Source organism: Ciconia boyciana, chromosome 11 (assembly GCF_034638445.1).
Source record: "Ciconia boyciana chromosome 11, ASM3463844v1, whole genome shotgun sequence".
NCBI classification, from domain to species: Eukaryota; Metazoa; Chordata; class Aves; order Ciconiiformes; family Ciconiidae; genus Ciconia; species Ciconia boyciana.
Genome location: NC_132944.1, coordinates 4,264,728 through 4,289,692, shown reverse-complemented (window position 1 = coordinate 4,289,692; position 24,965 = coordinate 4,264,728). Strand labels below are relative to the sequence as shown.

General features: G+C 41.1%; 1 protein-coding gene across 3 annotated transcripts; it reads left to right on the top strand.

Annotated features, from left to right (window-relative positions):
* Positions 1-1,008: 1,008 nt before the first annotated feature.
* SHISA5 (shisa family member 5) lies at positions 1,009-24,412 on the top strand. Of its 3 annotated transcripts, XM_072875953.1 has the most exons (6): positions 1,009-1,168; positions 3,245-3,413; positions 3,785-3,859; positions 17,788-17,903; positions 18,981-19,199; positions 21,143-24,411. In XM_072875953.1, the coding sequence occupies exons 1-6, from the start codon at positions 1,111-1,113 to the stop codon at positions 21,220-21,222; spliced, it is 717 nt and encodes a 238-aa protein (XP_072732054.1). In that variant the 5' UTR covers positions 1,009-1,110; the 3' UTR covers positions 21,223-24,411. The 3 variants fall into 3 exon arrangements, with proteins under 3 accessions (XP_072732054.1, XP_072732055.1, XP_072732056.1); XM_072875954.1 differs by lacking the exon at positions 3,785-3,859 and having other exon boundaries at positions 21,143-24,412; XM_072875955.1 differs by lacking the exons at positions 1,009-1,168; positions 3,245-3,413; positions 3,785-3,859 and adding an exon at positions 4,628-4,682.
* The last annotated feature ends 553 nt before the right edge of the window (positions 24,413-24,965 follow it).

The following is a 24,965-nucleotide window of genomic DNA, read 5'->3' as shown; positions in this document are numbered from 1 at the left end:
TACATTAGGCCTAAAAGTATATTGTACGCTAGTGACATTTATATATCCAGCTATTGCATAATCATTGGAAGTGTAGTAAGTATTAGCGTGTGTAACTGCTGTCTAAATCATTGTCTAATCATCATCTAAATTGCCATTTAAACCAGTGTCAAATCACTGTTCAGGACCTGTGGGTGATGTGGTGGTTGGAGGCTGTCATGGGTATAGCGATCATGAAATGATAGAGCTCCTTTCCTTCCTCGTTGCCTCTTCGTGGGCAGAAAAGCCCATCGGGTCTCCCAGGTTCCCCTGCCTTCCTCAGAGAGGACAGCTGCTCCCTACTTGCCTGAATCGACTTTCACGCTGCGTGAAGGCCTATCAGGAAGGCACTTCATGCACACACCGTAAGACCGCCTGTACTTTGCCTGAAGAGCAGAGGGTTGTGCAAACCTGTACAGCCACCCCACGGGATTTCCTTCGCGCCTCGGTCACCATTACTCTTTGAGTCAGCCTTCTAGCTCTCCGCCAACTTCCACAGAGCTGTTCAGCAGTCACTCTGCAACCAAATCTTTCCTCCTTCCTGCACTAGAAAGGTGCTTGCTGGTCTCCAACAGGAGGGAAATCCTTTCGCATGACCGACATTTCCCAGGCCCCTTCTCAGCCTCCCGTAGAGCACGTGTGGTTTTTTTGCTCTAAAGGGTGTCCGACGGGACTCAAGCCCTCAGGAACAGGTACTGCTCTGACTGCCCTGAACTCTGCGGAGTGACTTCCTCACCAGGTGTTTGCCATCTCTAGTAAAAAGGACTTTGTGGCTTCTACTGCACGAAGGAAGCCTTCAGCAGCGGGCCCAAACACCGCACCCCGGGCTCAGCCCCCTCTACCCAGGACGACACTCCGCACCGCTCACCGGGAGGAGCCACCGCCCCCCCAGCGCTTTCCCGCTCTTTCTGTGCGTGAGGCGGCCCCGCCCAGCGCTCCGTGCGCCGCCCCGCCCCTCCCTGCCCCGCCCCTCCGGCCGCCGCCCCGCCCGCTGCTGCTACCGCGGCCGCGCGGCGGCGCCCCGGGGGTGCCGGAGTCCCGGCGGAGCGCCCAGACCTCGCCCGCTCGCCCGAGGGAGGAGCGGCGGTGCTCATGGCGACTTGGCGGGGCGGCCTCGGCCTCGGCCTCCTCTGCCTGCTGCCGGCGGCCGGTGAGCGCGGGGCGGCGGCTGAGGGGCGGGGGGTGCCGGGTGCTGCGAGCGAGGGGGGCCTCGACCCTCAAGGGGGGTTGGCGGGCTCCGGCGTCTCTTTCTGAGGCGGCCTCGGGGGCTCCTGCCGCGGCCGGAGGCTCTGCGGGGAAGCCCCCGGCATGGGGGAGCCCCTGGCTTCGAGCAGGGACCCCTCAGCTCAGCCGCCCCAGCGGCGGTGGACGCGTCCAGCGAGGGCAGGCGCCGGGGCCGGGGCGGGTGGGGTTGGGGCGCTCATGTGGGTGGGGCGCCCCAAACCCACGCGGCCCGGCCCCAGTGCGGGCAGGAGATACCCACGCCTGAACAGCGGTTTCGGTGCGAATTGCGTTCCCTGAGAGAAAAGTTATGCTGGAAGTGAGGTAGGTTTGTGCTGATACCGGTATGCGTTGCTAGACAGCAGCAGTTAGTGCCCCAGTAATGGCTGCGTGGACCCACCTCATGAATACTTCCACTGGTAAACCTAAGGTAAGACTATTGAGGGAGAAACGACGTACCACAAAGTGGCTGCCGGTCACTCTTGATGCTTCCCATTAAAAGCCTTTAAAAGACACGGTGAGTTTTAGCCTTTAAAATTTAAAGACACAGTGAATTTTAAAGTTTATAAAATTTAAAGACACAGTAAATTAAAAGACACAGTAAATTTTAGCCTTTTAGGGCAAGATAATATAATTACTTAGGTGTTAAGTGAGGATGTTGCATAAACAGCACTGTTTATATAAACTTTTTTGATAATTGAGTTCATACATAGCTATCAGATGCTAACATTGATAATTGGGGTTTCTTCAGCAGCCCTATCTGTAACTCTCTTGTTATTGTGCTTAAAGGATGGAGCCTGTGGTCTTCCCCAACTTTGTCATGTGATGAGAAAAAGCAGATATGATCATAGGACTTAATCAGGTGAAGTCTCAGAAAAGGAGAAGCGCTCTTGATATTGTATGCATCAGTGGCGTTGCTTTATCTGATGGGTCAAATTCTGCACAGATGTGCAGGAAAGGTGAATGTGATCTTTAGTGGACATGCAAGAGGACATTTAACTTGGTCTGAGTAGTAAAGGATCACGGTTTGTCTGAGGGCTGAGCTAAAGCATGGCTGAAATGGTCAGAGGAATAGAAACCAGCTGACTGCGGCATTTATCACTGAAAGTTATAATTATACTCTTGCTAAAGATTCTTCTTGGGAAATGCTTTTTGCTTAAGCTTTGAGAAGTATTTTTATGTGACAGTTGGAAGCTTTTAATGTGCTGTTCTTATATTGCAGTTGTTCAGGCTTGAGAGGGCAGAGAGAGAGAAAACAGCCAGTTAAGGAATGTATGAAAACAGCCCAATGCAATACAATGCTGAAAAACCATGGGATGTCCTCTTAAGAACATCCTATGACATGAATATCTCTATTTCCTTACCGTTGTAGCTGCAGCAGTTGATGCTTGCAGTGGGAAGACGCCACTTGACTGATTTTAGTCCTAGGAATCTCTGTTTTGTGACATCTCTGTTTTATGTCATGGATTAACAGGATTAGGATTTTCCGTGAAGTAAACAAAGCAACAGGTAGAAACAGCCAAGTCACATGGAAATCCAAATCTACAGTGAATGCAGTTGTGTTGCATCTTTTGCATCAAGTCAAATATCTAGGAAAATTTAACATGTTCTTCTAATTGGTCTTAGGGCCTGTGTGGGATTTTTAACGTATCTGGGTAGTCATGTTGCTCTTTGAGTCTTCACAGTCATTTGGTAGCTACTAGCAGGTGTAGTGAAGAGAATATCACCAGACAGAGCATCTCGTAGGTGTATTTGCATGCAGTTCAGTTCTTTATGTATGTGTAAACAGTTGGGAAGAGCTACTTGACAAAGACGAGATACTTTGTGTGCAAGGAGTAAGTATTTGCCTTTGCTATACTCTAAAGGAAATAATTGATTTCTAAAACCTAACCAAAATACTTGAACCGTATTTAAGTGTTAACCTTGGTGAGATGGTCAGTTTGAGAAAGAGACTTTATATGATTATTTCTTTAGTTACTAACTACTGGATTTTAACTCTTTTCAGTTTTGGGTGAGGATTGTCAGGCGTATATTGATCATCATGGCAAGGCACAACCTGCAAAATCCTGTCCCAACTTCTGCTGTGGAGATTGCGTGCATCGATACTGTTGCTCTAACGCATTCTTAAAATTTGATGAAGAACGACAATTTGAGTGTAATCTGCTTGATGGAAGGTACGAGGCAAACTGAGTGTATACAGCAGGTTATAATTCTGTCATCAAATGACAAAAATACACAGTTTAATGGTTAAAAACTTACAAAGGGACCTTTCAGCTCTGTATCTGGCTCTGTTAGAGATCTACATTAATGCATGTAACTTATCTGTAAAATGGGAACAATGAGGTGGACCAACTGATGCGTGAACTGGTGTGTGTTCTCGTGAGCATTTTCAAATACTTTTACCCTATTTAATTTTTCTTTGAGGATGACAAAATTAATCTCTTTCTCTTTTTAGTGTACATGACCTTTCATAAGCGTTTGGAACTTAGCCAGGTACTTGACTAAGTTGTAAATTCCATTTTTTAAATGAATTCTGTTAATACAGGTTCTCTGACTCAAGCAACATAAATTACAGGCAGTTTTTTTCGGACCCTGATGATTACATTTCTTCTGGCCCTAGGTAAGCCATGCAAAGTCTCAGCTTTTAAAATGATATTTATTGAGATGTTCTTCATTGTGTAATCAATCAGTGTCGATAGAAAATGGAAATAGAAATACTGATTTGTGTGTTAAGAACGTGGAGCGCTCAAACTCACGTACATGTCAGAATGTTTGAAGAAGTAGAGATGTGAGGAGGAGGTTAGGTTGTGCGGCTTGGACCGTAACGATCGCTGTACGTGACAGTCCGTACCCTTGTTACTGAACGGGAGGTTGTCCTCTACAGCATTAGCACACTTGCTCTGTGCTCTTCGATGCTGACAGGTTAGGGCCGTAGTGGCTCAGTAGGAGAGGCTGCTTTGGTTTGAAATATCTCCTTGCTTTTTAGCATCTTTTGCACTTAGTTTCTACCAATATTTCTTGTTCTATTTCAGTCTCGGGCAAAATAAGTTCATTTTAAGTCTATGCATTATATTGGTGGTTACAAGAGTCCCGCTGTAAAACGTGCCTATTTTTCATAGCGTGGAAGACTACAGGGAGAGGACAGGGGTAGTTCATGAGCTATGAGTAGCCGATGCATCTGCATAAGTGGAATAATTAATACTTCGGGGGTCACAGAAAGGGGGCCCGAGCTCCGGGCGGGGCGGTAACGCCACAGGCGGGGGCAGGCCGGCCGGCGGGGGGGCGCTCAGGCCTGCGCGCGCAGCGAGGGCGCCGCCGCGCGCTCCCGCGGAAGGTGCGCGGCAGCCCCGGGCGTGGCTGCGGCGCCCTTTAAGGGGGCGGGGCGAGCGGCGTGACGTGAGCGGCGGCGGGGCCGGGGAGCGAGCGGCAGCGGCGAGCATGGGGTAAGCGGGCGCGGCGGGCGGGGGGGGCACGCCGTGCCGCGGCAGGACCGTGCCTCCCGCACCGGAGCAACCCTTGTGCGCGGAGTCGGTAGCCTTTAGCGGGCGGGGCGGCGTAAGCGGCATCGCCCCCGCCTCCTGGGAATGGCACGGTGCGGCGGATACTCGGGGCCGTGCTCGTTCTCTGCCACAGCTGAGTGGAGCACCCTGCGTTGTATAACCTATCGGTGTATCTTTCTGCATTCTGTACACGGTAGGGAGGGAGCCTCGCTAGAGGCGCCGAATGGTAGCGCCGCCGTGGTACACGCCAGGACATCGATGTGGAGAGGGTAAATGAATGTCTTGGATCCTTGGTGTCTTTTGACCCCATAGTCTTCCATAAGGAAAGGGTTGATACAACCAATATTTTGGAGCAGGGGTGCCCCTTCTTCTCTGCTAAGCTGACAGAGCTGCCTTGCGTATCTTCAGATGCGTGGTTTGAGTACAGCAGGTGTGAGCCTCATCTGGCGGTCAGCGTTCACTCTTGATGCATTTTTAGTAGAAAGATATGAAAAAAACCTTCCATTTCCCATCTTTGGGGCTGCAGAGGTATTGAATCTGCTGGAGTAATAAAGGTTAAATATAAAGAATGTAATAAATACATTTTTTTCCTTGCCAGCAAGGATAGTTATTAAAAAGCACAGAAAAGGAAAGAATGTAGTCTTTTAAAAAACAAATGAACAAAACAAAAAAACCTCTGCACAATTACTAAGGCCCACAAAGGAATTACCACGGCCCACAGTCCACGGAGGTGCATTTGTAAATGACAGAAAACATTTAGGAAGTAGCAGCTAAGTTGCTTTAATTATCTTTATTTTCAGCTATGGAATGTCTAAAAAGAGAGACTCATTGATGTCGCACCTTGAGAAAATGGGTCATTAGCAATTTCGCTTTTTCCTTTCGGTTACTTTACAGCTGTGAAAAATTAATGTGTTGTGCAAAGGCCTAGCCTTAACATCAAACTTACTTTCGGGTTAGGCAATTTTAATAGAAAGATGGTAATTATTCACAGAAATATCGCTCTTGAAAAGCCACCCGGATGTGACTGCAGAGGAAAAACCACATCCCAGAACTTTCCAAAGTGACTAATAACTCCAGGTGTCCAGTTTAGGGTGTTTCAACATCGGGAATGAAAGCGAGTAGGGCTTTCTGTGACTGTAGTCACTGGACACCAAGTAGGTTTCTGTTTCATTACAGACTTTGCCCAGGTGTTTGTGTGGTGTGTGTTGGGGTTTTTGGGTTGGTTTTGTTTCGGGGGGGGGAAGGGGGGGAGCGGGGGGAGGGGGGGTGGTGTGTGTTGGTTTGGTGGGGTGGTTTTTGTTTTTTTTTTTAAACCAAGCAGTAAGCTGTATTCCTTCTGAAAGAGTCGTCTCTGGTTTCTGCCTGCAAGGTATACTCCACCCTCTTGCTCCATGCCAATTTATTTTAAAAGGCAAATTTTACATTGTTTCTTGATGACTATGTTTGTTTAATACTTTACTGTGTGGAGAGGAGGGCTGATGTCAGTTGAGATATTTCTTTGTATCTCCCAGCAAGATGAGGATAGTCTGTGAGCAGTTTGTAACAGGAGGAGAGGCAACAAAGGGCAACTTCCTTTAGTGCCCTGTTCTTTCTCATGAGTTGCAAATACCACCTTTGACACTGCCCTTCAAAAGGAGGAGGTGATGGTTTCCTGGCATTAAGGGTCAGAAAGCGTTTAGTTCCTCATTCTTGCATCGGGCTTATTCCTAGATCAAGTTACCACTCTGGCACACTGCTCATAAATCCCGGCTTTTCAAGAGAGTTTCACCTCTCTGAGGACTTGTCACAAACTGCATGTGGACTTGCCACAGGGCTGACTGAGCTGGGGCGTCTCTTCTCCCTGCTTGGAAAACCTGCCACGATTATGCTCTAATTCTATGGGGCAGCGTTAGGGAAGGGTTAGTAGTGGTATGTATGTTCTTCCTTGTCTTGTCTAGCTGAGGAGTTTTTAGTTGGCTTGTGCTTTTACTTTTTTTGCTGTGTTTATTCTGAGGTCTTCTGCAGAAGTGCAAGCAAAGCACCAGTTTTTTAGTAGGTTTCTTTTTATTAGCATCCTTTGATGTTAATATCTTTCAGTATTTAGTATTGAATATCAAGTGCTGTTGAGGCAGGGTTGCAAGGCACTTTGGGCAACCCTATTAAGTCCAGTTCATGTCCTATAATCTTCTTTTGGACATTTTAAAGACAATAAATGACATTCCTTTTGAGCATCTTAATAATGTGCTTTCAAGTACTTGGGAGCATTGTGCTTCCCAGAACACTGCATTTGGAAGCAAATGTAAGCATTTTAGGAACAGCAGTTGTCATAATTTGCATTGGTAACATGGTTATTTAGCCTTGGTATGCCAATTTTCCAATAGTGACCCTTACTGGAAAAGGAAATTAGATGACTCACATCCACAATTCAACTAATTGTGAAGTATTTGAGTGTTTAAGGAGGTGGAGCAATTCAGAACATCTGTATCAGTTACAGAAGAAAATTATGTAGTTGGGGCAGCTGATGTCAGTCTTTCTAAATGGAAACAAAACTTCAAATTGTCTTTGTACACAGTTAATTGGACTCTTTCTGAATTAGTTTCTGCCTTGAAGCTACAGCAGATTGTGTAACAGATACAGTAGTGCTTGAGAAAACACTGTTCATCCTCATGTGATGAGAGGAGGGAGGCAGAATGACAGTCTTCCTGGGAAGCCTCAGCTGGCAGAGACAGGACGGCCTTGTTAGACTGGGGATGCTCTCATTCGGGTTTTGTCATGGGCTGATCAATGTTTTGTCTTGGGACTTGGTTCTCCTTTTGTGAAATGGAGAAGATCCATGTCATTCTGCCTGCCTTTGATTGAAATGCAGCATCTGCAATGGTCTGCTGTGTGCATAAGTTGGTAAAACTAGTAAATTTCTAACTGTGGAAGATGTGATTACCCTAATTTGCTGTCTCTCAATTTAAATGTTTATAAGCATATGCTTTCTCCATAGACAAAGTAAAAAATACTGTGGTGTTGAACTATATCCCATTTCTCCTTCTTCTCCCCATCACTATCAGGGACTTTAGTTCAAACTTTATGGTGTATTTGAATGCTCTAGCATCTGTAATAGGTTGCTGATGATAAGAAAATAAATTAGGAAGATTATTCATTGGAAAAGAACTTCTAGAAATGTAAGCAGTCTCTAGTTAATGAGCAGAGGATTTCTTTTCCACTACTGGTCCTCAATATTTTCTGTAATAAATGAGTTAAACTGCATACAGAGCCCTTTCTGTAAGGCTTGCATTCAGACACAGGCTAATCTCACCAAGGACTGTAAGCTTCTTGTCTAGAAACAATTGAGATTTGGATTTGAAGCTATTCTAAAAAATTGTTCTATGCTTTTTACTAGCCTGAAAAGTGAATACAAGCTCGCACAATTTGTAACTTGCATTACAGAGCAGTTGGTTTTGTGTTCGCTGTATTCTCAGTGAAGAAGCTACTTAAAGCTGACAAAGCAGTTGTGAGTTGCTGTTAATGATTTCTCAGCTGCCTGCTTCAGGCTGTGGGCTTAATGCTCGTGCAGGTTCATTTACTCTGAAACCAAGATGGAAGGAGAGATTGCAAAATGCTGTCCTGGCTCAAGAGGCAGATGTGCATGGCTGGGTTAGTGTGCTCTTCTAACTACAGAACACAGTTTCATGGCAAAAACCAAGACAACCTGGCCTAAACATGCAAAGACACAGTAAGAGTAATCACTTGGATTGCGTTCAGGAGTTCATTTTTTTTGTGGATGTGTACTTCATTGACTGTATGTAGTTACTAGGGTAGAGTGTTCCCTCATCTAACCCTGTGAGCTTTGCTGTGCCTCTACACAGTGTAACTTTGAAAACAGTAAATTTTTAACATATAGGTTGACTCTGGAGAGAGTTTGTCAAAGCAGCCACAGGCAGAATAACCCTCAGAGAAGGGTCCTGTAGCCTGAGAAACAGAATCCTTCCTGAAAACATGGTTAAAAGACCATGATTGTTATTTAGTAGGATCTATGAAAGTTTGAGCATGTGGGTTCTGAAGCTAGCTCCAACTCTGCCATTTCATATACTTCTGCCATGGCCTGAGGTGTAGCCAGATGTATCTGTGATAGATTGTGTTGTAGATGTATTATGGGAGGAGGAGAATGTCCTTAAATTGCCTAGCGTTTTAAAACTGCAGTTGTAGTGTCTTCTGTGAAATGAACAAATTAGTTTAATTTCAGGAAACTTGCAATTGTGCAAAGGTTGGTCTTTTGACAAAGTCTATTTTTATTAAAAACATTTTGTACCATTCATTTTTAATGTGATAGTCCTCTCCATGTTTGCTAGCGTGATCTCTGGCTCTGAATTCCACTGAGAGGTAAACTTAAAAACCTCTATTTTTTTAAGTTATGGAAGGAACCAGTCATCAAAGTAACTTTTGTGACTTTTTTTATGAAGGTCTTGTTAATGATGAATACCATTTAAAAGGAGAAGTAGTGGTCAGCCAGATGTGACCTCTGCTGCAGAGGTCTGTTCTTATTTGTGCAGTGATAGATTTTCCTTGATGATCCTCATTGTGCTGGATGAGTAATACTTCTCCCAAAGAGAGGGAGAGGGAGGCAGCATGTCAGTTCATAGTAGTATAGGATAATTAATTTACCTAATTTAAACTTTGCTCCTGCCTGAACACGGTGTTTCTAACTTTTACATATGTGATGACATATGAGTAATGTGGGTAGAGAAAAAGGTGTGTTTCATGTAAGAGCTGGGTTATATGGTAAGCAACGCTGGTGGGTGTAACCTAGTCTAAACTTCCTTTGATTGCAGTTTCAGTGTGTTTGGCAAGTCATACAGTGGCTTGCAATTTGCCAGAAAAAAATCCTTTTTTAAAAATGTTATTTAAAACTTTAACTCTTTAGCCAAGTTAGTTTCTAATTAGTTGCTTAAATCTGCTTTCTCAAATTAGTGTGGTATCGGCAGTAGCAAATTCATAGTCTTGTTGTTTACGTGGGGAAAATTTTCTGTGGTACTTAATTTTTTTGTTTCAGTTAAACTTGTTCTGTTAATTCAGTTAACCATTTCAGAAAAATCCTTCCCATTGCCTTTATGTTGGTCCCAAATTTTAATTAGGGTGGAGGGTAACAGCCTGTATTGTTGAACTGGGACCCTAATGGTAGGAGGGGGACTGACTTACTTTGTTTGCCTTAAATATCTGTGCCTGTAATCAATCTACCTTCTCTTTTTGCCACTAAAGGAGCATTTTAAATTTATTTATAGTTTGTGGAAGCAAGTGCTTTGTATTGTGTTTAAGGACAGTTTTTATGCTGAGGGTCCAATGGACTTGCCTGAAATTGTCTTGTGACCTGCGTGAAGCTGCAGTGTTAACTCTTGCAATGTTGATGAAAGACTTTAGTCCCTCTGAATGCAGCTCTGACTTTTCCCCTCTTGTTACATGCATATTTTTAATGTGGCAGTTACCTATAGCAATTATTCTCAAATGTCTACAAAGTGTACGATAGTAGATTTCCTGGGAAACTTCCCTGGAAAATTGTATTTTTAGTATGCATTACAAAGGAATTTATGTAAACAGACATATTTAGTACAAGTGAGCTGTTTATAGACCAAGAAGAGATGCTTGTATACATCTTCCATAATAATCTGTTGGATCCGGGTGTCGGATGTCTGAGTAAAACCACAAACTCCACAAAGTTCCCTCCCTGCCACTTTCTCATATAGGCTGTTTAAGAACTTGTTGTGCTAAACCTGTTACATGTTACTTGAAAAAATAGAGAAGTTAGTGTCTTTTAAAAAAGTAGTACTTAACTGTACTTCTAGAAGCTCTTTGTGCATTATATTAAAGTTTATTATTTTGGGCTTAAAGCAACCCACATCAGCTTCCTATTTGAACAAATAAAAAAGATCCATTCAGTACATATTTAGCGAACTTTTTTCTCAAAAGACTCTTGCATTCTTTTTCAGCTGCACACTTTTGCAGTTGCAGGGCTTCTTGGCTTACCATGGCATTATTGTTGTTGCTTTAGTATTGGTTCCCATGCCAGAGCTGGTTTGGCTGATGCTAAGGGTCACTGGGCTGTGCTCAGCTGTGTAGGTTTGTCCTGACTTCAGGGACGTAGCTGAGGGTTGTTTAGACTGCAGGTAAGCAGAGGTGTCCCAGGGATTGTCTTGGGGGGCTCCTGCTGCAAACTTTCCTTCTTTAAGGGGGTACCCAGAAAGAACTATGGAAAGTTGTGATAAGCTTTAGTGGTTTTCAGTGGCAGTTAATCTGTGTCCATGCTAGAGCAGTTTAGCAGTTTACAATTAGCGATGACTTGAGCTGGTACCGCACTGATGGGTTAGCCAAAATGAGATGAAAGCATTTTCTCCACGTTAAGGAACTGTACGTGGGCAGGACCCTAGAAGGGACACTCTCAAGTGCTAACTTGAGTTAACACTTGTCTGAAAGACCAGTGCAGACATTACAGTTCCAATCCACACTTCACTGCATTGGATAGCTTCTAAGATGACTTAGCAGTTACTCAAGATTTCATAATTGTGAAACCATGCTATTCAGTCTGAGTCTTAAGTTTCCTGTGGCCCACCAGAGGAATCACTGGGCCCTTGTTTCTTAGACACTTCTTGATCATGTAGAGATCTCGTTTTGGGGAGGCGGCCCCTAGGTAAAATGGCTGGAGCAGACCATGGCTGGCACCACTGATTAGTGTGATAGCACCCAGACTATGACGCTTAACTATATGGTGTATATTTTGATTGTCCGCAGGGGCTGAAGCTCCTGTGGGCCAAAACCCAGCTGTGCTAAAATAGGCTGGTCAGTCTATCAAATGTTAAAGTCATGCTAATGTTTTCCTGTGAGTATTAACCTCACAGAAGTTTGCTTTTTGTGTAATAGGAAATGTTTTTTTAGTCTCTAGCAAATTGGTTCTTATGTTTTGAATCTTCATGCTAAAATATTAAACTGAGGAAGTGTGGTGTTTGTAAAGTTGGAAAAACTAATCCCTCTGAAAAACTCTAGGGAAGTCATATTGCTTTATCTTTAAAAAGAAAAAAAAGTTTGTCCTTTATTTTCCTGCTAAGCTTTGGAGGCAGTGTGTGGCATTGTATGGCTGTTACTAAAATGTTGGACTTGGGAAAGCATCTTAGTCTGGGGACTTGTTTGGTCATGTCCTATACCTGAGTCAGTGCAAGTCAGGACATTTAGCATTCTGTTACATTTCTGGGAACTGTATCCTTTTCTGGAGCAGTAAAGAATGATATGCGTACACTTTTTTTTTAGACTTTTAGGAATGGCTTAAATTATCTTCTGAAGTCTTTCCAGACCACCCTGTGTTACAGCTGTAACTCAGTATTTGTAAATGTTTGTTTTTAAAACCAGCCATGCCTTTGAAAAGGGCCCTGCCAACATGTTTCTTGCAGCATGCAACAAATCTTGGAATAGATTAAAACTTGCAAAATAAATAGGCTTAAACCAATTTTTTCAGAACTAGGTGGTCTTGTGGTTGTTCATTTGGGTATTTTTTCTTTTTTAAAGACAAAAGTTGCAGTGTGTCACATTGTCATGAATGCATAGATAGGCAAAAACTTTCTTTACAGCAGGGCTTGCAAGATGAAGCCAACTTATGTGATTCAAACTACTAAGGAGGTTTAAAAATATGTTGCTGGAATTGAAACTTGGATATTTTAAAAGGCCTTAAATACACTCAAAGCATTTTACATTTTTTTCCACTTGACAGTGTTTAAGATTGAGATCTCCAATATGAACAACTGCCTTGAGAATTAACTGCTACAAATAGTACTATTTAGATCCTGGGTTTGATTCTTGCATTTTAGTATGTCCATTGCATCTCATGCAGTACCAAAAGGGGTAAAACCGGCACTGATTGCATAAATCCCTTTATGTGAACTGATACATATTTTGAATAATTAGACAACTTTAAAGGTAAGGTGAGTCTGTGAGGTATGCTTATTACACATAAAATCTAGTGCTTTCCAAAGGTGAGAGAATAGCGGTAGGAGTGGAGTAAGGCAAGGAAGGAGAGAGGTGGTGGTAGAAAGGGCAGGGAGTTGTCTCTTCATGTTTACTTTCCCATGGATTTTATGAGAAGTTGCAGTTTATCATTGCTGCAGTAAAACTGCTATTAGGTTTGGGTTTTTTCTCAATTTTGTTTTCTATTAGATTATTGGCAAAAGTTAGCTTTTATGTGAAGGGAAAGAAGGAGGAAATGGCAGTGAATGAGCTCAAGCTGTTTATAACTGCGCTTTATTTAGAGACTATGTTGTATGTAATGTGGGATTCTGGAAACCCGTGTTCAAACTGTGACGCCAGCAGAGCATTCTGATCTGGTGCTGTGGCCACCCTGATTTCTGCACTCTGACGTTTGTTTGCAGAATGCAGGGGGTAAGGTGTGTTTTTTGGTTTGGTTTTTGTTTGATTTGGTTGGTTGGTTAACCATTCAGGGGAAGAATCTTTAAGCTACAATCCCTTATGTCTATTCTTTTTCATTTACATATAATGCTAACAGTTGGTAATTAAGTTATCATTAAATGTGAATATATTTTTTCCAAATATTTTCAGAGTCCGTTTAGACAGATTCATCAAGTGAAAGCAATTAAATGAAGCAATATTTTTGTTTAAGAAAGGAGTATAGGCTTTCTGGATTTAGCACGCTGCAAGAGAGTCTTTATACAGTATCTGGAATATCATCTTCTGAAGCTTAGACAGTTTGCTGAGTAAAGTATTGTTGCCGTGAAAAGCCGAAATCAGGACTCAATAGTCGGGATGACTATTAAGCAGGTATTCTTTATTGCAGCACTGGGCAGCACAGGGGATCGCTCCACCACAAGTGCTCCGCCAGGTTAGCACAACACATCAGTTCATATACAGAAAAATAATACATATTCATCAGATTTCCTGAAAAGGGCAGTTTTATGGTGATGAGTTCCCAGAATTCATTTACATAGTCCAAGCATGCGCAGTAAAATTAAGGTTAGGGTCTCTTCACCCTCCCGGTGGTCTTCCATAGTCTTCCTCACGTTGTCTGCTAGTTGAAGTTTGGGCTTCCTTTGTCCATATATAGTAATTGAATTAGCTCATCAGTCCTTCGGCCTCAGAATGTTACAAGGGGGTCGATTTAAACTAGTTCTTTGGTGCTTATCTTCGGCACAAACCTCCTGAGTTCCTGTTGTCAGTGATTTAATTAGGAAGCCTAACGAGCTTGCTCAAGGCCTGTTTAGTCCTATCAGGTAAGAAGTTACAGGAAATGTCCTATCATCAGCTCTGCTCAGCAGGTAACTAAAACTATCTTTGCAGGGGAAGAAAACAAAAGAGAACCAGGATGCAAGTGAAACTCACAGTAAGGTCTTAGTCAGGGATTGTCAGGGATTTAACCCTTTCAGTATGCTGAGCACCATTCTGGCCTCACTTGAGTAACATCTTCTATTAGTGGTAGCCTTTCTGCACTTTTTTCAGTAGTTTTACTAGTGGGGTATTACTGAATGTTCAGGAAGAAGTGCTCAGGGCAGTACTCCTTGGGCAGTAAAAGGACAGACATTATTACACTAAGGTAGTGCCTGACCATTCAGGTATTCCAGAAGAGTATTGCTAGTTTTGATTATCAATAGAAATCGTTAGAAAAAAATTAGTTTTGAAGAGCTTCAGTGTTGAAAGAGGGTGTTGATGCTGCGAGTTGCAAGTTCATAGCACATACTGTTTTGTTTTCTGTAAATGTCACGCTACCTTCTGCTGTTTCAAGACATTAGGCTGCGTGAGCCCAAGCACTGGCAGGAAAACTATGCTTCTGCTGTGAAGTAGGTGATAAAAATGCCTACGGTAATCCAGTTGTGTACACTCCTTAGAAAACTTTAGGAAGAACTAACTCCTGTCTGTTATTTCACTCACTGGGTTGTTTCTGAAGGCTTATAATTTTGGTCTGTAGTAATCACACAGTATTTCAGTGTCTAGAACTGAATCACAGTGTTTACACACACAAACACAGAACTGCACTCTAAAGTGTATGCACCTGGCACGCCTGTACTTTAAATATGTGTCTCCATTTAGCTCTTTAAAAGATGTATGCAAAACGTCATCATGCTGTGGTGGTGTCATTTTAGCAAAGATGCAGACAAATGATGAAAATGCACAGGGTGTCTCTAACAACTTGGTGAAAATAAGGATATGGCAGGGTTTTATTCCCTGAGCTTTGCTTTTGTCACTTTCCTTATTAGAGGTAGTAAATACGCAATGAGATATGTGCTTCGGTGAGCAGAAAACTTTATTAAAAATCAGTAAATGGAGTCCATGCTTCAAACTGACTAATGTTTATCTGTTGGTGGCCAGCTTGGCTGTAGATGGTCTTGTGCTGTTTTCTCTCTTGTCATATGAATTTGAATTTGGTTGTGAAAGATAAGGGCTCTCTGCCAATTTCCTGCTGTGTTAGTTTGTTTATGATGAGTAGATGTTTCTCCACTTTGTCTGTTTTCTCCATTTCTCAGGTTTCTTTGATTTTGCCCAGCCTTTGCTAAAGTTCAAAGAGGTGCATTGTCTGTAGAAGTGAAGAATTTTAGTTGCCTTTATCAGGCCTAATCTCTTTCCTTGAGACAAGAATTTCTTTCCTTAGCATAGTTCACTAGCAAAAATGGATTTTTTTCCTTCTTTACTGGGGAAAAAGCCCGAGGAGGAACCTAGAAGACTCTTTCCCTTTGTTGTCTCTGCTAATGTCGCTTGGTAATAATTGTGTGTAATGGAAATGTTAACTTCCCTAGTGAGAGAGCTTTCTCAGGGTTGATACAGAAGTGGGAACGAGAGCAAGGAAAACGTTGTTGGCACTCCACAAGTAGCAGTAATTGTAGTTAACATCTGTCATCCTGCAGTTTCTAGAGCTGGCCGTAGACACAGACATTCATGCTGTTTCTTGTGAACGTTGCAATCAAGATGGTTAAGTCTAATGTATTAATCCATTGTGCACACTTCTCTCTCTTTCTTCTCCAGTGTATATATGAATTTATATAATGAGTATAACTTGAGCTATGTTTGCTGTTGGCCTCATGGACAGGAGGCAGCCTGTGTTTCGGGATCTGATATCATTAGGCATGTTTATCAACTCCCCCCCACCCCCCATTTCATTTTTATCTTCCTTTTTATACCAAGCTTGAAAGAAATGGCATTTTTGGATGGAGATGAGCTGGCTGTGAACTTACTGTGCTGAAGTGAAACTAATGCTCATGAGGATGGGGGAAGCACTTAAAAGTGGCATGATTAGGAATGTGTTTGCATGTGCAAGTCAGCATATGAAAAACATTCTGTAAAGGTGCAAGTAAACGTGACAAAGCATGCATACATCTTTACATTTTGCAGCTGTGTTGCAATCATCTGTTTGCTTTCCTGGCAGTGTTTTGGACATGACTTCTGTGACTTCAGGAGGTTGCAGCAGTTCCTGCTTCCTGTTTTACATGTAAATGCTTAGGTGCAGTGACCGTCAGCAATCCACAGTATTAGATTTAGTACTTGAAAAGTAAATCCATAGTGTTATATTTAGTACTTCAGAAAATCAGTGCACAAGTTAGATAGATAAAATTGTTGCTCAGATTCTTGAAAGAGATTTTACCCAAGCTTTTTCTTACAGCTGTTGCAGAAACAGAATAAAATTGATGGAACCTCTCTTAGGGGAAAAAAATGCATTTTAAATTGAACCTGTTTTATTTGTCAATGCTTATATTCAGTGTCCAGCTTACTGAGGGTTAAGTTGCTCTAGAAGACTGAGGTGAGGTCTTCCAAATTTGGGCTAGGGATAGAGTGCTTTGCATTTTTTTTGTCACTGATTTAACCTTCCAGTGTCGTCAGTACTCAAAAACAATTTTCACATTTGATGGCTGTTTGGTAGCCAAGCAAAAATTGCTGGAGGTTCTGGAGATGTGTCATTTTGTTTAAAGCTGTTAACAGGAAACTGAGCAGGAAAAAAACTAGAGGGTTCTGTAGCCAAAATCTCTACGAAGAAGCAAAAACAGGATGGATATAAAATCAGCTCTCTACTCGTTATTTTAGAGCTTGTTGTTCATTAAAACTGATTTCCTGCAATTGTTCCCAAAACTGATGCATGGTGCATTTCTTAAGAAATAAAAATGCTGGAGACTTTGGCTTCTATGGAAGAAGGGCTTTATTGATTTCAGACAGTAGGAAATAGGTCATGTAAATTAACACTTAAAAGGGAATTGTCACTGGGCATTTAATGCTTTACAGTGTTACTTTTTCTTCCCTGTGTGGTAAACAGAAGTTATAAACAGTCATCTCTGGAAGCTTTACGTCTGCCTCCATCATTTGGTACTCATCACAGAGGCTAAAGCTGATGTAATCTTTGGCCTTTTTGTACTAGTACCAGGTTTTGGTGGTTTAGGCAGTGTTTCTGTCTCCCATAACATAGCATAACATACTTGCCATTGCAGTAAAGTCGGCAGAATTTCAGATCTTCCAAATCATGTGAAATGTGGCTTCTAAAACAACTGTTTACAAATGCCATGGAACCTGCCAAGAATCTGCAGCATGGAGAGGTCTACTCAGTATGCAGATTGTCTCAAGATTGGGCCTGGGAGGTCTTATGAATGTGCAAAGAACTTGCTGTCATCCCGAAGTCTGAGGTGCTTCATTTCAGGCATGCCTACCTGTGTGTTCAGAGCAGTCAAGTAATGCTTGGAAAGTTAAATCATCGAACTAGTGATTTTGAAACCTTACTGCTGTAACCTTTTGGAATACATAAAGGGACACACAGTTGCACTAAAATAACAAGAATCACAGTCCTGCTAAAATGAGAGGGACCAAAGACTCGTGTTGGGTCCTCTTCATGTACAGGGGAGCGTGCCCCTTGATCGGGTTTGGTCAGCTTCCACTGATGTAGGAGACCTGACCTCATGTAGCACTGCATTTGACAGTTTTTTCTTACTCAAGTGCATGAAGTAGTAAGAATACTAGATTGGAGGAGGAGCAATGTGTTTGCCACAGAAGGTTAGGTTAAAGAGTAATAAATTTGTGTGAAAGACTCTTACTACTTCTGTTGGTGTCTTTCTTGCAGTTTTGGAACCCTTATTGCGATTGGAGTTACTGTTTGTGCAGTGATTATAATTACTATTATTCTGTGCCTCACCTGTTCGTGTTGCTGTTTGTATAAAGCATGTCGAAGACCACGGCGTAAGTACCTGTATATTTATTTTCTTTTTCACATCTTTGAACAAGACTTCCCCCCCCCCCCCCCCCCCCCCGGAAAATTGTGTTCCTGTAAAAGGTGAAAATAATCTTGCCTTACCTCTCTGCTACAAAAGTTGCAATACCTAAATGTTAAAAATAAGTATTTAAGCTGCTTCAGAATGTGAAGTTGCAGAGAGATGTTTTGGAATATTTTCTAAGCATTTAGAAGTTCTCTTTCCCCACCCCCCCCAATGTGTGGATTCGGGGGGGTGGGGGTGTGGTGTGTTTTTTTTCTTTTGGTTTAGGTAACCAGGGAATAGAATGAAATCTTAAATTTTTCCCAGTCTCTTAAAAATATACCTGAAAAATACACCAAAGGTCCAGGACTGCAACAGTGCAATCTTGAGAAAAGTCTATAGTTGTAGCATAAAGAGGAAGGAGATCTTGAAAACAAATTATTGCAGTTTATTAGAAAGTGTTAACAGTCCCTTATTCCAATAAGAGATATAAACCAATGATCCGTCAGCTCCTGCAAAAATCGATGACTTAATGTGTATTTGCCTTTCTGACTGTTATTTAGAGAAAGACGTACTAACACATGGATGTATTGGTGTGTAGACAACGTACAAAAGGAAACTCATTTGGGCAATCGTGGTAGGAAGCTCCTTACCTAATAAAGGAGATCTTTATCACCTTAATCCTTAAAAGCAGATAACATTTAAAAATGAGCCGTTTTTCCAGTCTCATACCAAATGATAGATAACTTGGCTGCAGGGTTGAGTTCCTGGTTTTTGAAGAGTCCAAGAAAAAAAATCTTTGCTCTTTGTGGTTGAGAGACAAGGAGATAACTTGGCTGCTGTCCCAGTGTGTGCAGGCTCTCATTACCACTGAGATCAATGGAAGGATATTTAGAGGTATACATTTCTAAATCTTTCGTGGAACTTTGAAATGAAATTACCCAGATTTTGAAGTGAGAAATTTATCTTAGCAGAGAATGTTTTTTACATTGCTGTTGTTGGCTGTCCCAGGTGATGTCCTAGAACTACCAGCACTAACTATATTCCTTTTGCTTGTTTGTAGCTGTTGTGACCACCACTACTTCCACTACAGTGGTTCATGCTCCCTATCCCCAACAACAGGGAGTGCCACCCAACTACCCAGTAGCCCCGTATCAAGGATATCAGCCTGTGGCTATCCAGCCACAACCGGGAATGCCGGCAGCACCATACCCTGCACAGTATCCTCCCCCTTACCCCATGCAGCCGTCAGGACCCCCAGCTTATCATGAAACAGTGGCAGGTAAGGCAATGCTGAGTGTTTCATCATCTCTTAAATAGCTAAAGAGACAGTTGCATTGGAGCCAATCTTATTTTATTTACATCTATTATTTTCTATGACTATATTAATGTAAATGTAAACAAATTATGTAAAACTCAAGTGGTGGTGGATGCTGTAATTCACCTTTGCTGAACTTTACCCATCACCATTTCTATGTTAAGCATTGCAAGAGGAGATGTAGCTGGAGCTGTATTGGCAAAGTTTGGTGGTATGTAGGACTATCAGTGGATCCAGAAGAATGTTTTACTAATTCAGTTGAAATTTCATATTAAAATCAAAGTCCAGTTAACATATGTATAGTAGTTGGGTGTTTCTACATCCCCTTTCTAATCTAATATTTGCTAGATGTTTTAATCTATACACAGATGGCATTTTCTAGTAGTTCGTCGCTATGTTTATAGAATAACAAGTCTCTGATCAACTTCAGACAAGTTTGCTGATGACTAGTAGTTGGAATTATCAGAATCTTTTCTTCTGCTTTCCTTCTTTCACAGCATTGTTTTCATGCAGCTTTGTTGCTATTACTAATTCCCGCTTCTGCTGGTAATAGCTGTCCTCTGAACAATTGGCTCCCGTCTGTTCACAGAGGCCAAAACTAGACTGTTATCTGTCCTAGGATCTTCAAGCCCTCTTACAAACCACACTGTTCATCCTTCTAAGTAACAAGCAAAGTATAGTCTTGAATAGTAGATAATGCCCTTAGAAAGTAACTCTTTCATGACAACTCAAATATAAAACATCTGTTCGTGGTCTTAAGCATTTGTAAACCAGTTAGAACTTGTACATTAACAATGTGCAAACCAGACCCACGTGTAAAAACACTGATTTGGCAGGCCTGTTGACTTTCTTTTTCTGTTGTAAACTCTGAAGAAGCTGTGGGTTTTATGGGATTACCCCAAAGTGCTTTGGCTTCATCTTTATCATGTGAGGGAACCAATAAACTAGTCATTTTGCTTCTCCTACTCTGGTTTCTCAAACTGTTGCTGGTTTGTTAGTTCTGAATTTTTTTTCCTGGGAAAATCTCAAAGCACTTTCCATGTTGCCAGCTGAGAATGCCTCAAAATGGGAGCTCTTTCCTTTATTTCTCTTGTCTATTAACCAAGGGGCAGTCTTCTAATTAGGTCACATGCAAGGGAGAGAATACCTGCTCTGTCGCACAGGAGCCAAACCCACTCACTTTACAAGATCAGCGAAAGATAACAACACTTACATGTTCCAGGGATCTGATCAGGTGCTGTGTTATTTGAACTAACTTGTGCTATTTGACAGACCTCAAAATGAAGATGCTGCTTGAGAGCAGCTTGTCTCAGAATACTAGAAAATAAGCATATCTTCTGAGTGATATACACCTTGTATACAAGTCAGACTCTTTAATATGCTCAGTAGTGGTGGGATACTTCTTTCCCTTTTATTTTAATTTTTTAATTAACTCTGTGACACCAGGAGAGCATTTTCCCTGAAGGAATCCCAAGATGCTTTCTCTAGTCCTTTTTCTTTTGCACAGTGGTTTATTTTCACTTCTCAGCATACTGTCAGGTATATCCTGTTGTTTGTGCATTTCTGACTTCCACTGGCTGTTTTTTTGGATTAGATCTGTTCCTTTTTTTTTTTTTAGGCTATGTTCTCCCCTGAAGGCTAACCATGTGCTTATGGCTGCTGTAATACACATGTACACTCAAGCATCCAAAAAAAAAAACCAACCCCACAAGAACAAAGGTTTTTGTGATCTTACTTTTGAAATGCAGATGCTTTATGAGTTAGCACAAACTGTTCTCAGTCCAATTAAGATGCTAGATAAGTTGAACCTCTTAACCATGTGCTCAAAACAGAAGTTGCCATTATAGATGTAGAATTCAGAATGTAAATTTTACAAATCTGTGTTTTCTTGTGTTTTGCTTTTGCAGCTGGTGCTGGAGCACCTTACCCAATCAGCCAGCCCCCTTACAACCCTGCTTATATGGATCCTCAGAAGCCCACCTATTGAAAAGATCTTCTACTATGTTTCTGCATACAAAACTTTTTAAAGTATAATTTGTGCTGTTTACACCGTGCAACTGTAGTATATTTTTCTGGAAGACAGCAATCTTTTGTCTAAGTAAAGTGAAAGTTAATTCAGTGTCTTTTTTTTTAAATGCTTTGAGTATGAGGAAGGAGTATTTTTCTTGCAGAAGTTGTTAATTTATACCTCAAGCAAATACAAAAAGATTTTGTTCTATATACAATGAGAAAAGCATGAAGAAGGAGTACTTCAGAAATAAGAACCACAATAACATTTGCTGTGCAATAATTTTGAAAGGAATGGTCTAGTATGAGCATTATCAAACACCTAAAGCTGTAGCAATCTTTTGCACAGTATTAAAACATAAAAACTTAGTCTCTAAGAAACTACCTGATATATGTTATGTATGTTCTGCCTATTTTGAAGCTACTATTGTTAGGTAAGCTACAATGTAATACATTTCACTTACCGTTTAAAAGGGAATTTTCCTTTTTTGAAACACATTTGCCTTCAGTAAGGGGTAGCAAACCACATTTAATTGTCTTTGGACTAGTTGCATTTTTCTGTGCTAAATAACATGAGTTGATAAATTCCTTGTTTTCTTTCCCAATTTTAAGGCTTAAAAACTGTACCTTAATTGGGTGTTTTCTCAGGCCATTTTAATTTATAGCTAGAAATTAACAACAAACCCAAACTCTCTGCCACTTAGTAGAACAAATATATCAAAAGCTGAAAACCTGAGAATTCTTCATAAAAGTTATTGGATGCGTATTTGTTGTCCAAGTATTATTGGACAAGCTTACTTAATTCATACGTTGTTGATGAGTTTGGAAGAAAAATTAGCACCTTAATCATATGTTAAGCAGAAGTACCTGCCAGTGTTCAGTCCTGCCTCATCATAGGGAAGGAATTTATTTTACAGGAGAGATGGGATGTCAGAAATAGATTGGGGTTTTTAAATGCTTAGGGTTTGTCACTGTGTCTCTAGTGGGAACTGTAGATGGCAGGAATCTAGGAACGATAGATCTTTATAAACTCTGTGTTTGAATAATAATGTGCAGGGGGGATAAGAAATCCCAGCCCAACAAACACACAGTAGAGATTAAACCTCCCTTTTGTCTTCAACATTCCCATAAAGCTGAGAAGAGAATGAGAAGTCAGGGAAACGAAGAGTGGTAGGATTTGCTCACAGCGAGGTAGTGTATTTTCAAGAAGGTAGTGCTTGCAGTCATGAAACATCTTGAGACATCCTCATGACTATTACCACTATTTGCAAGGCTTTTGGCTCTATACACCTTGTATTGAACAAACAAATCATGATTTTTTTTTGTGTCCTCTACAATTCTATCTTTTTTAACATTGAAACACAATTTGTTATTCCTCAGTAGAGCTATCTAGTCTGTTGTATGTATCGCTGTGACAGAATTAGTGAAATAATTTTGACATATCTCATACACTGATTTTACTTTTTTAGAGAGGCCATTAAGCCACTTGTCCTGTGATTCTACATTTAGGGTATATTACTGTTTGAAAAACATTGATGGTGGCATCATTTTACCTCATATGATGGATGGAAACTGCTGCTGTCAAAGGCAGCCTTATTTATCTTCCTAATTTTTGGGTCTATTTCTAGGTTATTCCAATTCTTTTTTTCAAGAAAGTCTTCAGGGCATTTCAGAATAAACTTGTAGAAAGTTTTTAGCATTGGGATTCATGACAACCTATGCCCCTCTGTTACACCTCTTTCAGAATGTTGAAGTTAATAGCATGGAATGGTGCTGAGAGGCGCTCACAGCGCATGCATGTCCTATATCTGTGTGTCCCTCCTCTTTCCTGCCTCGTAAGCTGAAAAATTGGGCAATGCTTCATTACACTGTTAGGAGTTATGTGAGAACAACCAAAAATGGACAGTGTCTCTGGTATGGAGGATGAAGTGTTTCCCTAGAAATGTGGAATTTTTATGTGTGGGAGGGCACTGAATAACTGCAGAAATAATTCTCTTGCTATAGGTCCTACCCCTGTGTGTTTATTCATACAGAAGGAGGGCACAGACTATGCCAGCACCTTTGTTAGCCAGTTGCCTGGATGGAGTCTGGCTGGTGAGGTGCAGCCAGCGAACACAGCTGCCATGCAGCTCTCGGAGCACAGGTACAGTGTTCTAGTGTTGGGCTTCATGAGGTTGTTACTCTGCACCGCTCTTCCTTTCCTCCATCTGATGTGACAAAGCATACAGTTTATGCCAGTGTTAGTAGGGTTATGTTTTGGTTATGAAAAGAAAATCTGCAATTTCATGAGAAGTTGGCTCAGTCATCTGCCATCATCCCTAAGGAAAAGATTGTAGGAAAGTAAAGTGGCAACAATAACAGAGGTCCCCAAATCTGAAGTTTTGGTGTAGATGTTGTACAGACCAAATAAATTGCCCTGAACACCACTGTATGTGGAGCAGTGGGATGAGATGAGGGATAGGGTTAAGGAGCCTGAAAATTTACACCTTTCCTTCAGTGAACATATGCTAATGATAACTATATATACAAGTGAAGAGATAAATCATGAATATACAAGGAACTACTTTAGTAGTGGTATTACTACTTCAGTTACAAAACTCGTTGAAAGAAGAGAAAATGGTCCACTTACTTCATAATTGGAGTACTTAACCAGATCTTTTCTTATTGTTAGTGTATTAATCAACATTAACAATAAGGCGTAGGACCAAATTTTATTTAGTTGTTGGCATGCCATCCGTTGAAACTTTTCATATAGTTAAGAGAAATGGGACGGTTATAGAAAAGATGGAGGAGTTGATCCTTAAACTTTTAGTTTAAGCGCTGCTGATCTGTCAGTCCAAGTAGCTATTGCCTTCATGTCAAACTAGTTACCCACAGTGCCGTAGGGGAGGGGGAATGGAATTAAAATTTTAAATGTTGAAAGAGTATATGTTAATTTTTTTTAATTCTGTAAGTGCCTTTGTTTCAGAAATGTTTTGTGAAATTAAATACAGTAGTATATTCTGTTGTACTGAATTTACTAGATAATCATTGTTGATTTTTATTACATACTGTAACCTAGCTTTGTATGTTGTTTGTAGTTTAAATGTAAGTATTCAAAACAAATGGCATAAACTCTATGCACCTTTGTAATAAATGCAGTGTTTGAAGTATATTCTATCAATTTTGTTTTCTTAGCCTCAATTTGAGTATTATTTAGGAGTGTATCTGCAAAGCTACATTTTACTTCATTGTGTTTGACATCTAGTGTTACCAAGTGTACTTTAAGTCACCTTGTATCATGAATATCACTTTTGGTAGTCGAGACTGAAGCCTAATCAAAATTACAGGTCACCACATAAAGCAAGGACAATATAAGCTCCTGAATGATATTCTGGCAGTAGGCTTCAAAGCTAATCTAAAAGGATTGCTTCTAAGACCTTGTCTAGCCTAAGGAGTAAATTAAATGCATGAAGTTTGAATGCATTAGCTAACAAATCCCAAGACATTTGAAAAGTCTAGTGTAGACAAGATGGTAGACTTCAAAGAAGTCTGTAATTTGATTAAAGTTTAGTATCTTCTCAACATGTATTTTTACTTGTGTGTTGAATATCATGCCTCATTTATCAACTTGACCAATTCAGCCTGTGGCAAGTGATGCTTTCTACTCCGTGTGAAAACATTTTTGCTAATGTTTTTGTGTACTTTCAATAGTTTTGAAAAAAATGCTTTTGAAAGGTTGTA

Excerpts from the sequence above, each read along its gene's own strand:
- SHISA5 (XM_072875953.1), top strand. The coding sequence starts at position 1,111 with ATGGCGACTTGGCGGGGCGGCCTCGGCCTCGGCCTCCTCTGCCTGCTG. Across the intron at positions 3,414-3,784 it reads TGTAATCTGCTTGATGGAAG|GTTCTCTGACTCAAGCAACA; the intron begins GTACGAGGCAAA and ends CTGTTAATACAG. Across the intron at positions 19,200-21,142 it reads TTATCATGAAACAGTGGCAG|CTGGTGCTGGAGCACCTTAC; the intron begins GTAAGGCAATGC and ends TTGCTTTTGCAG.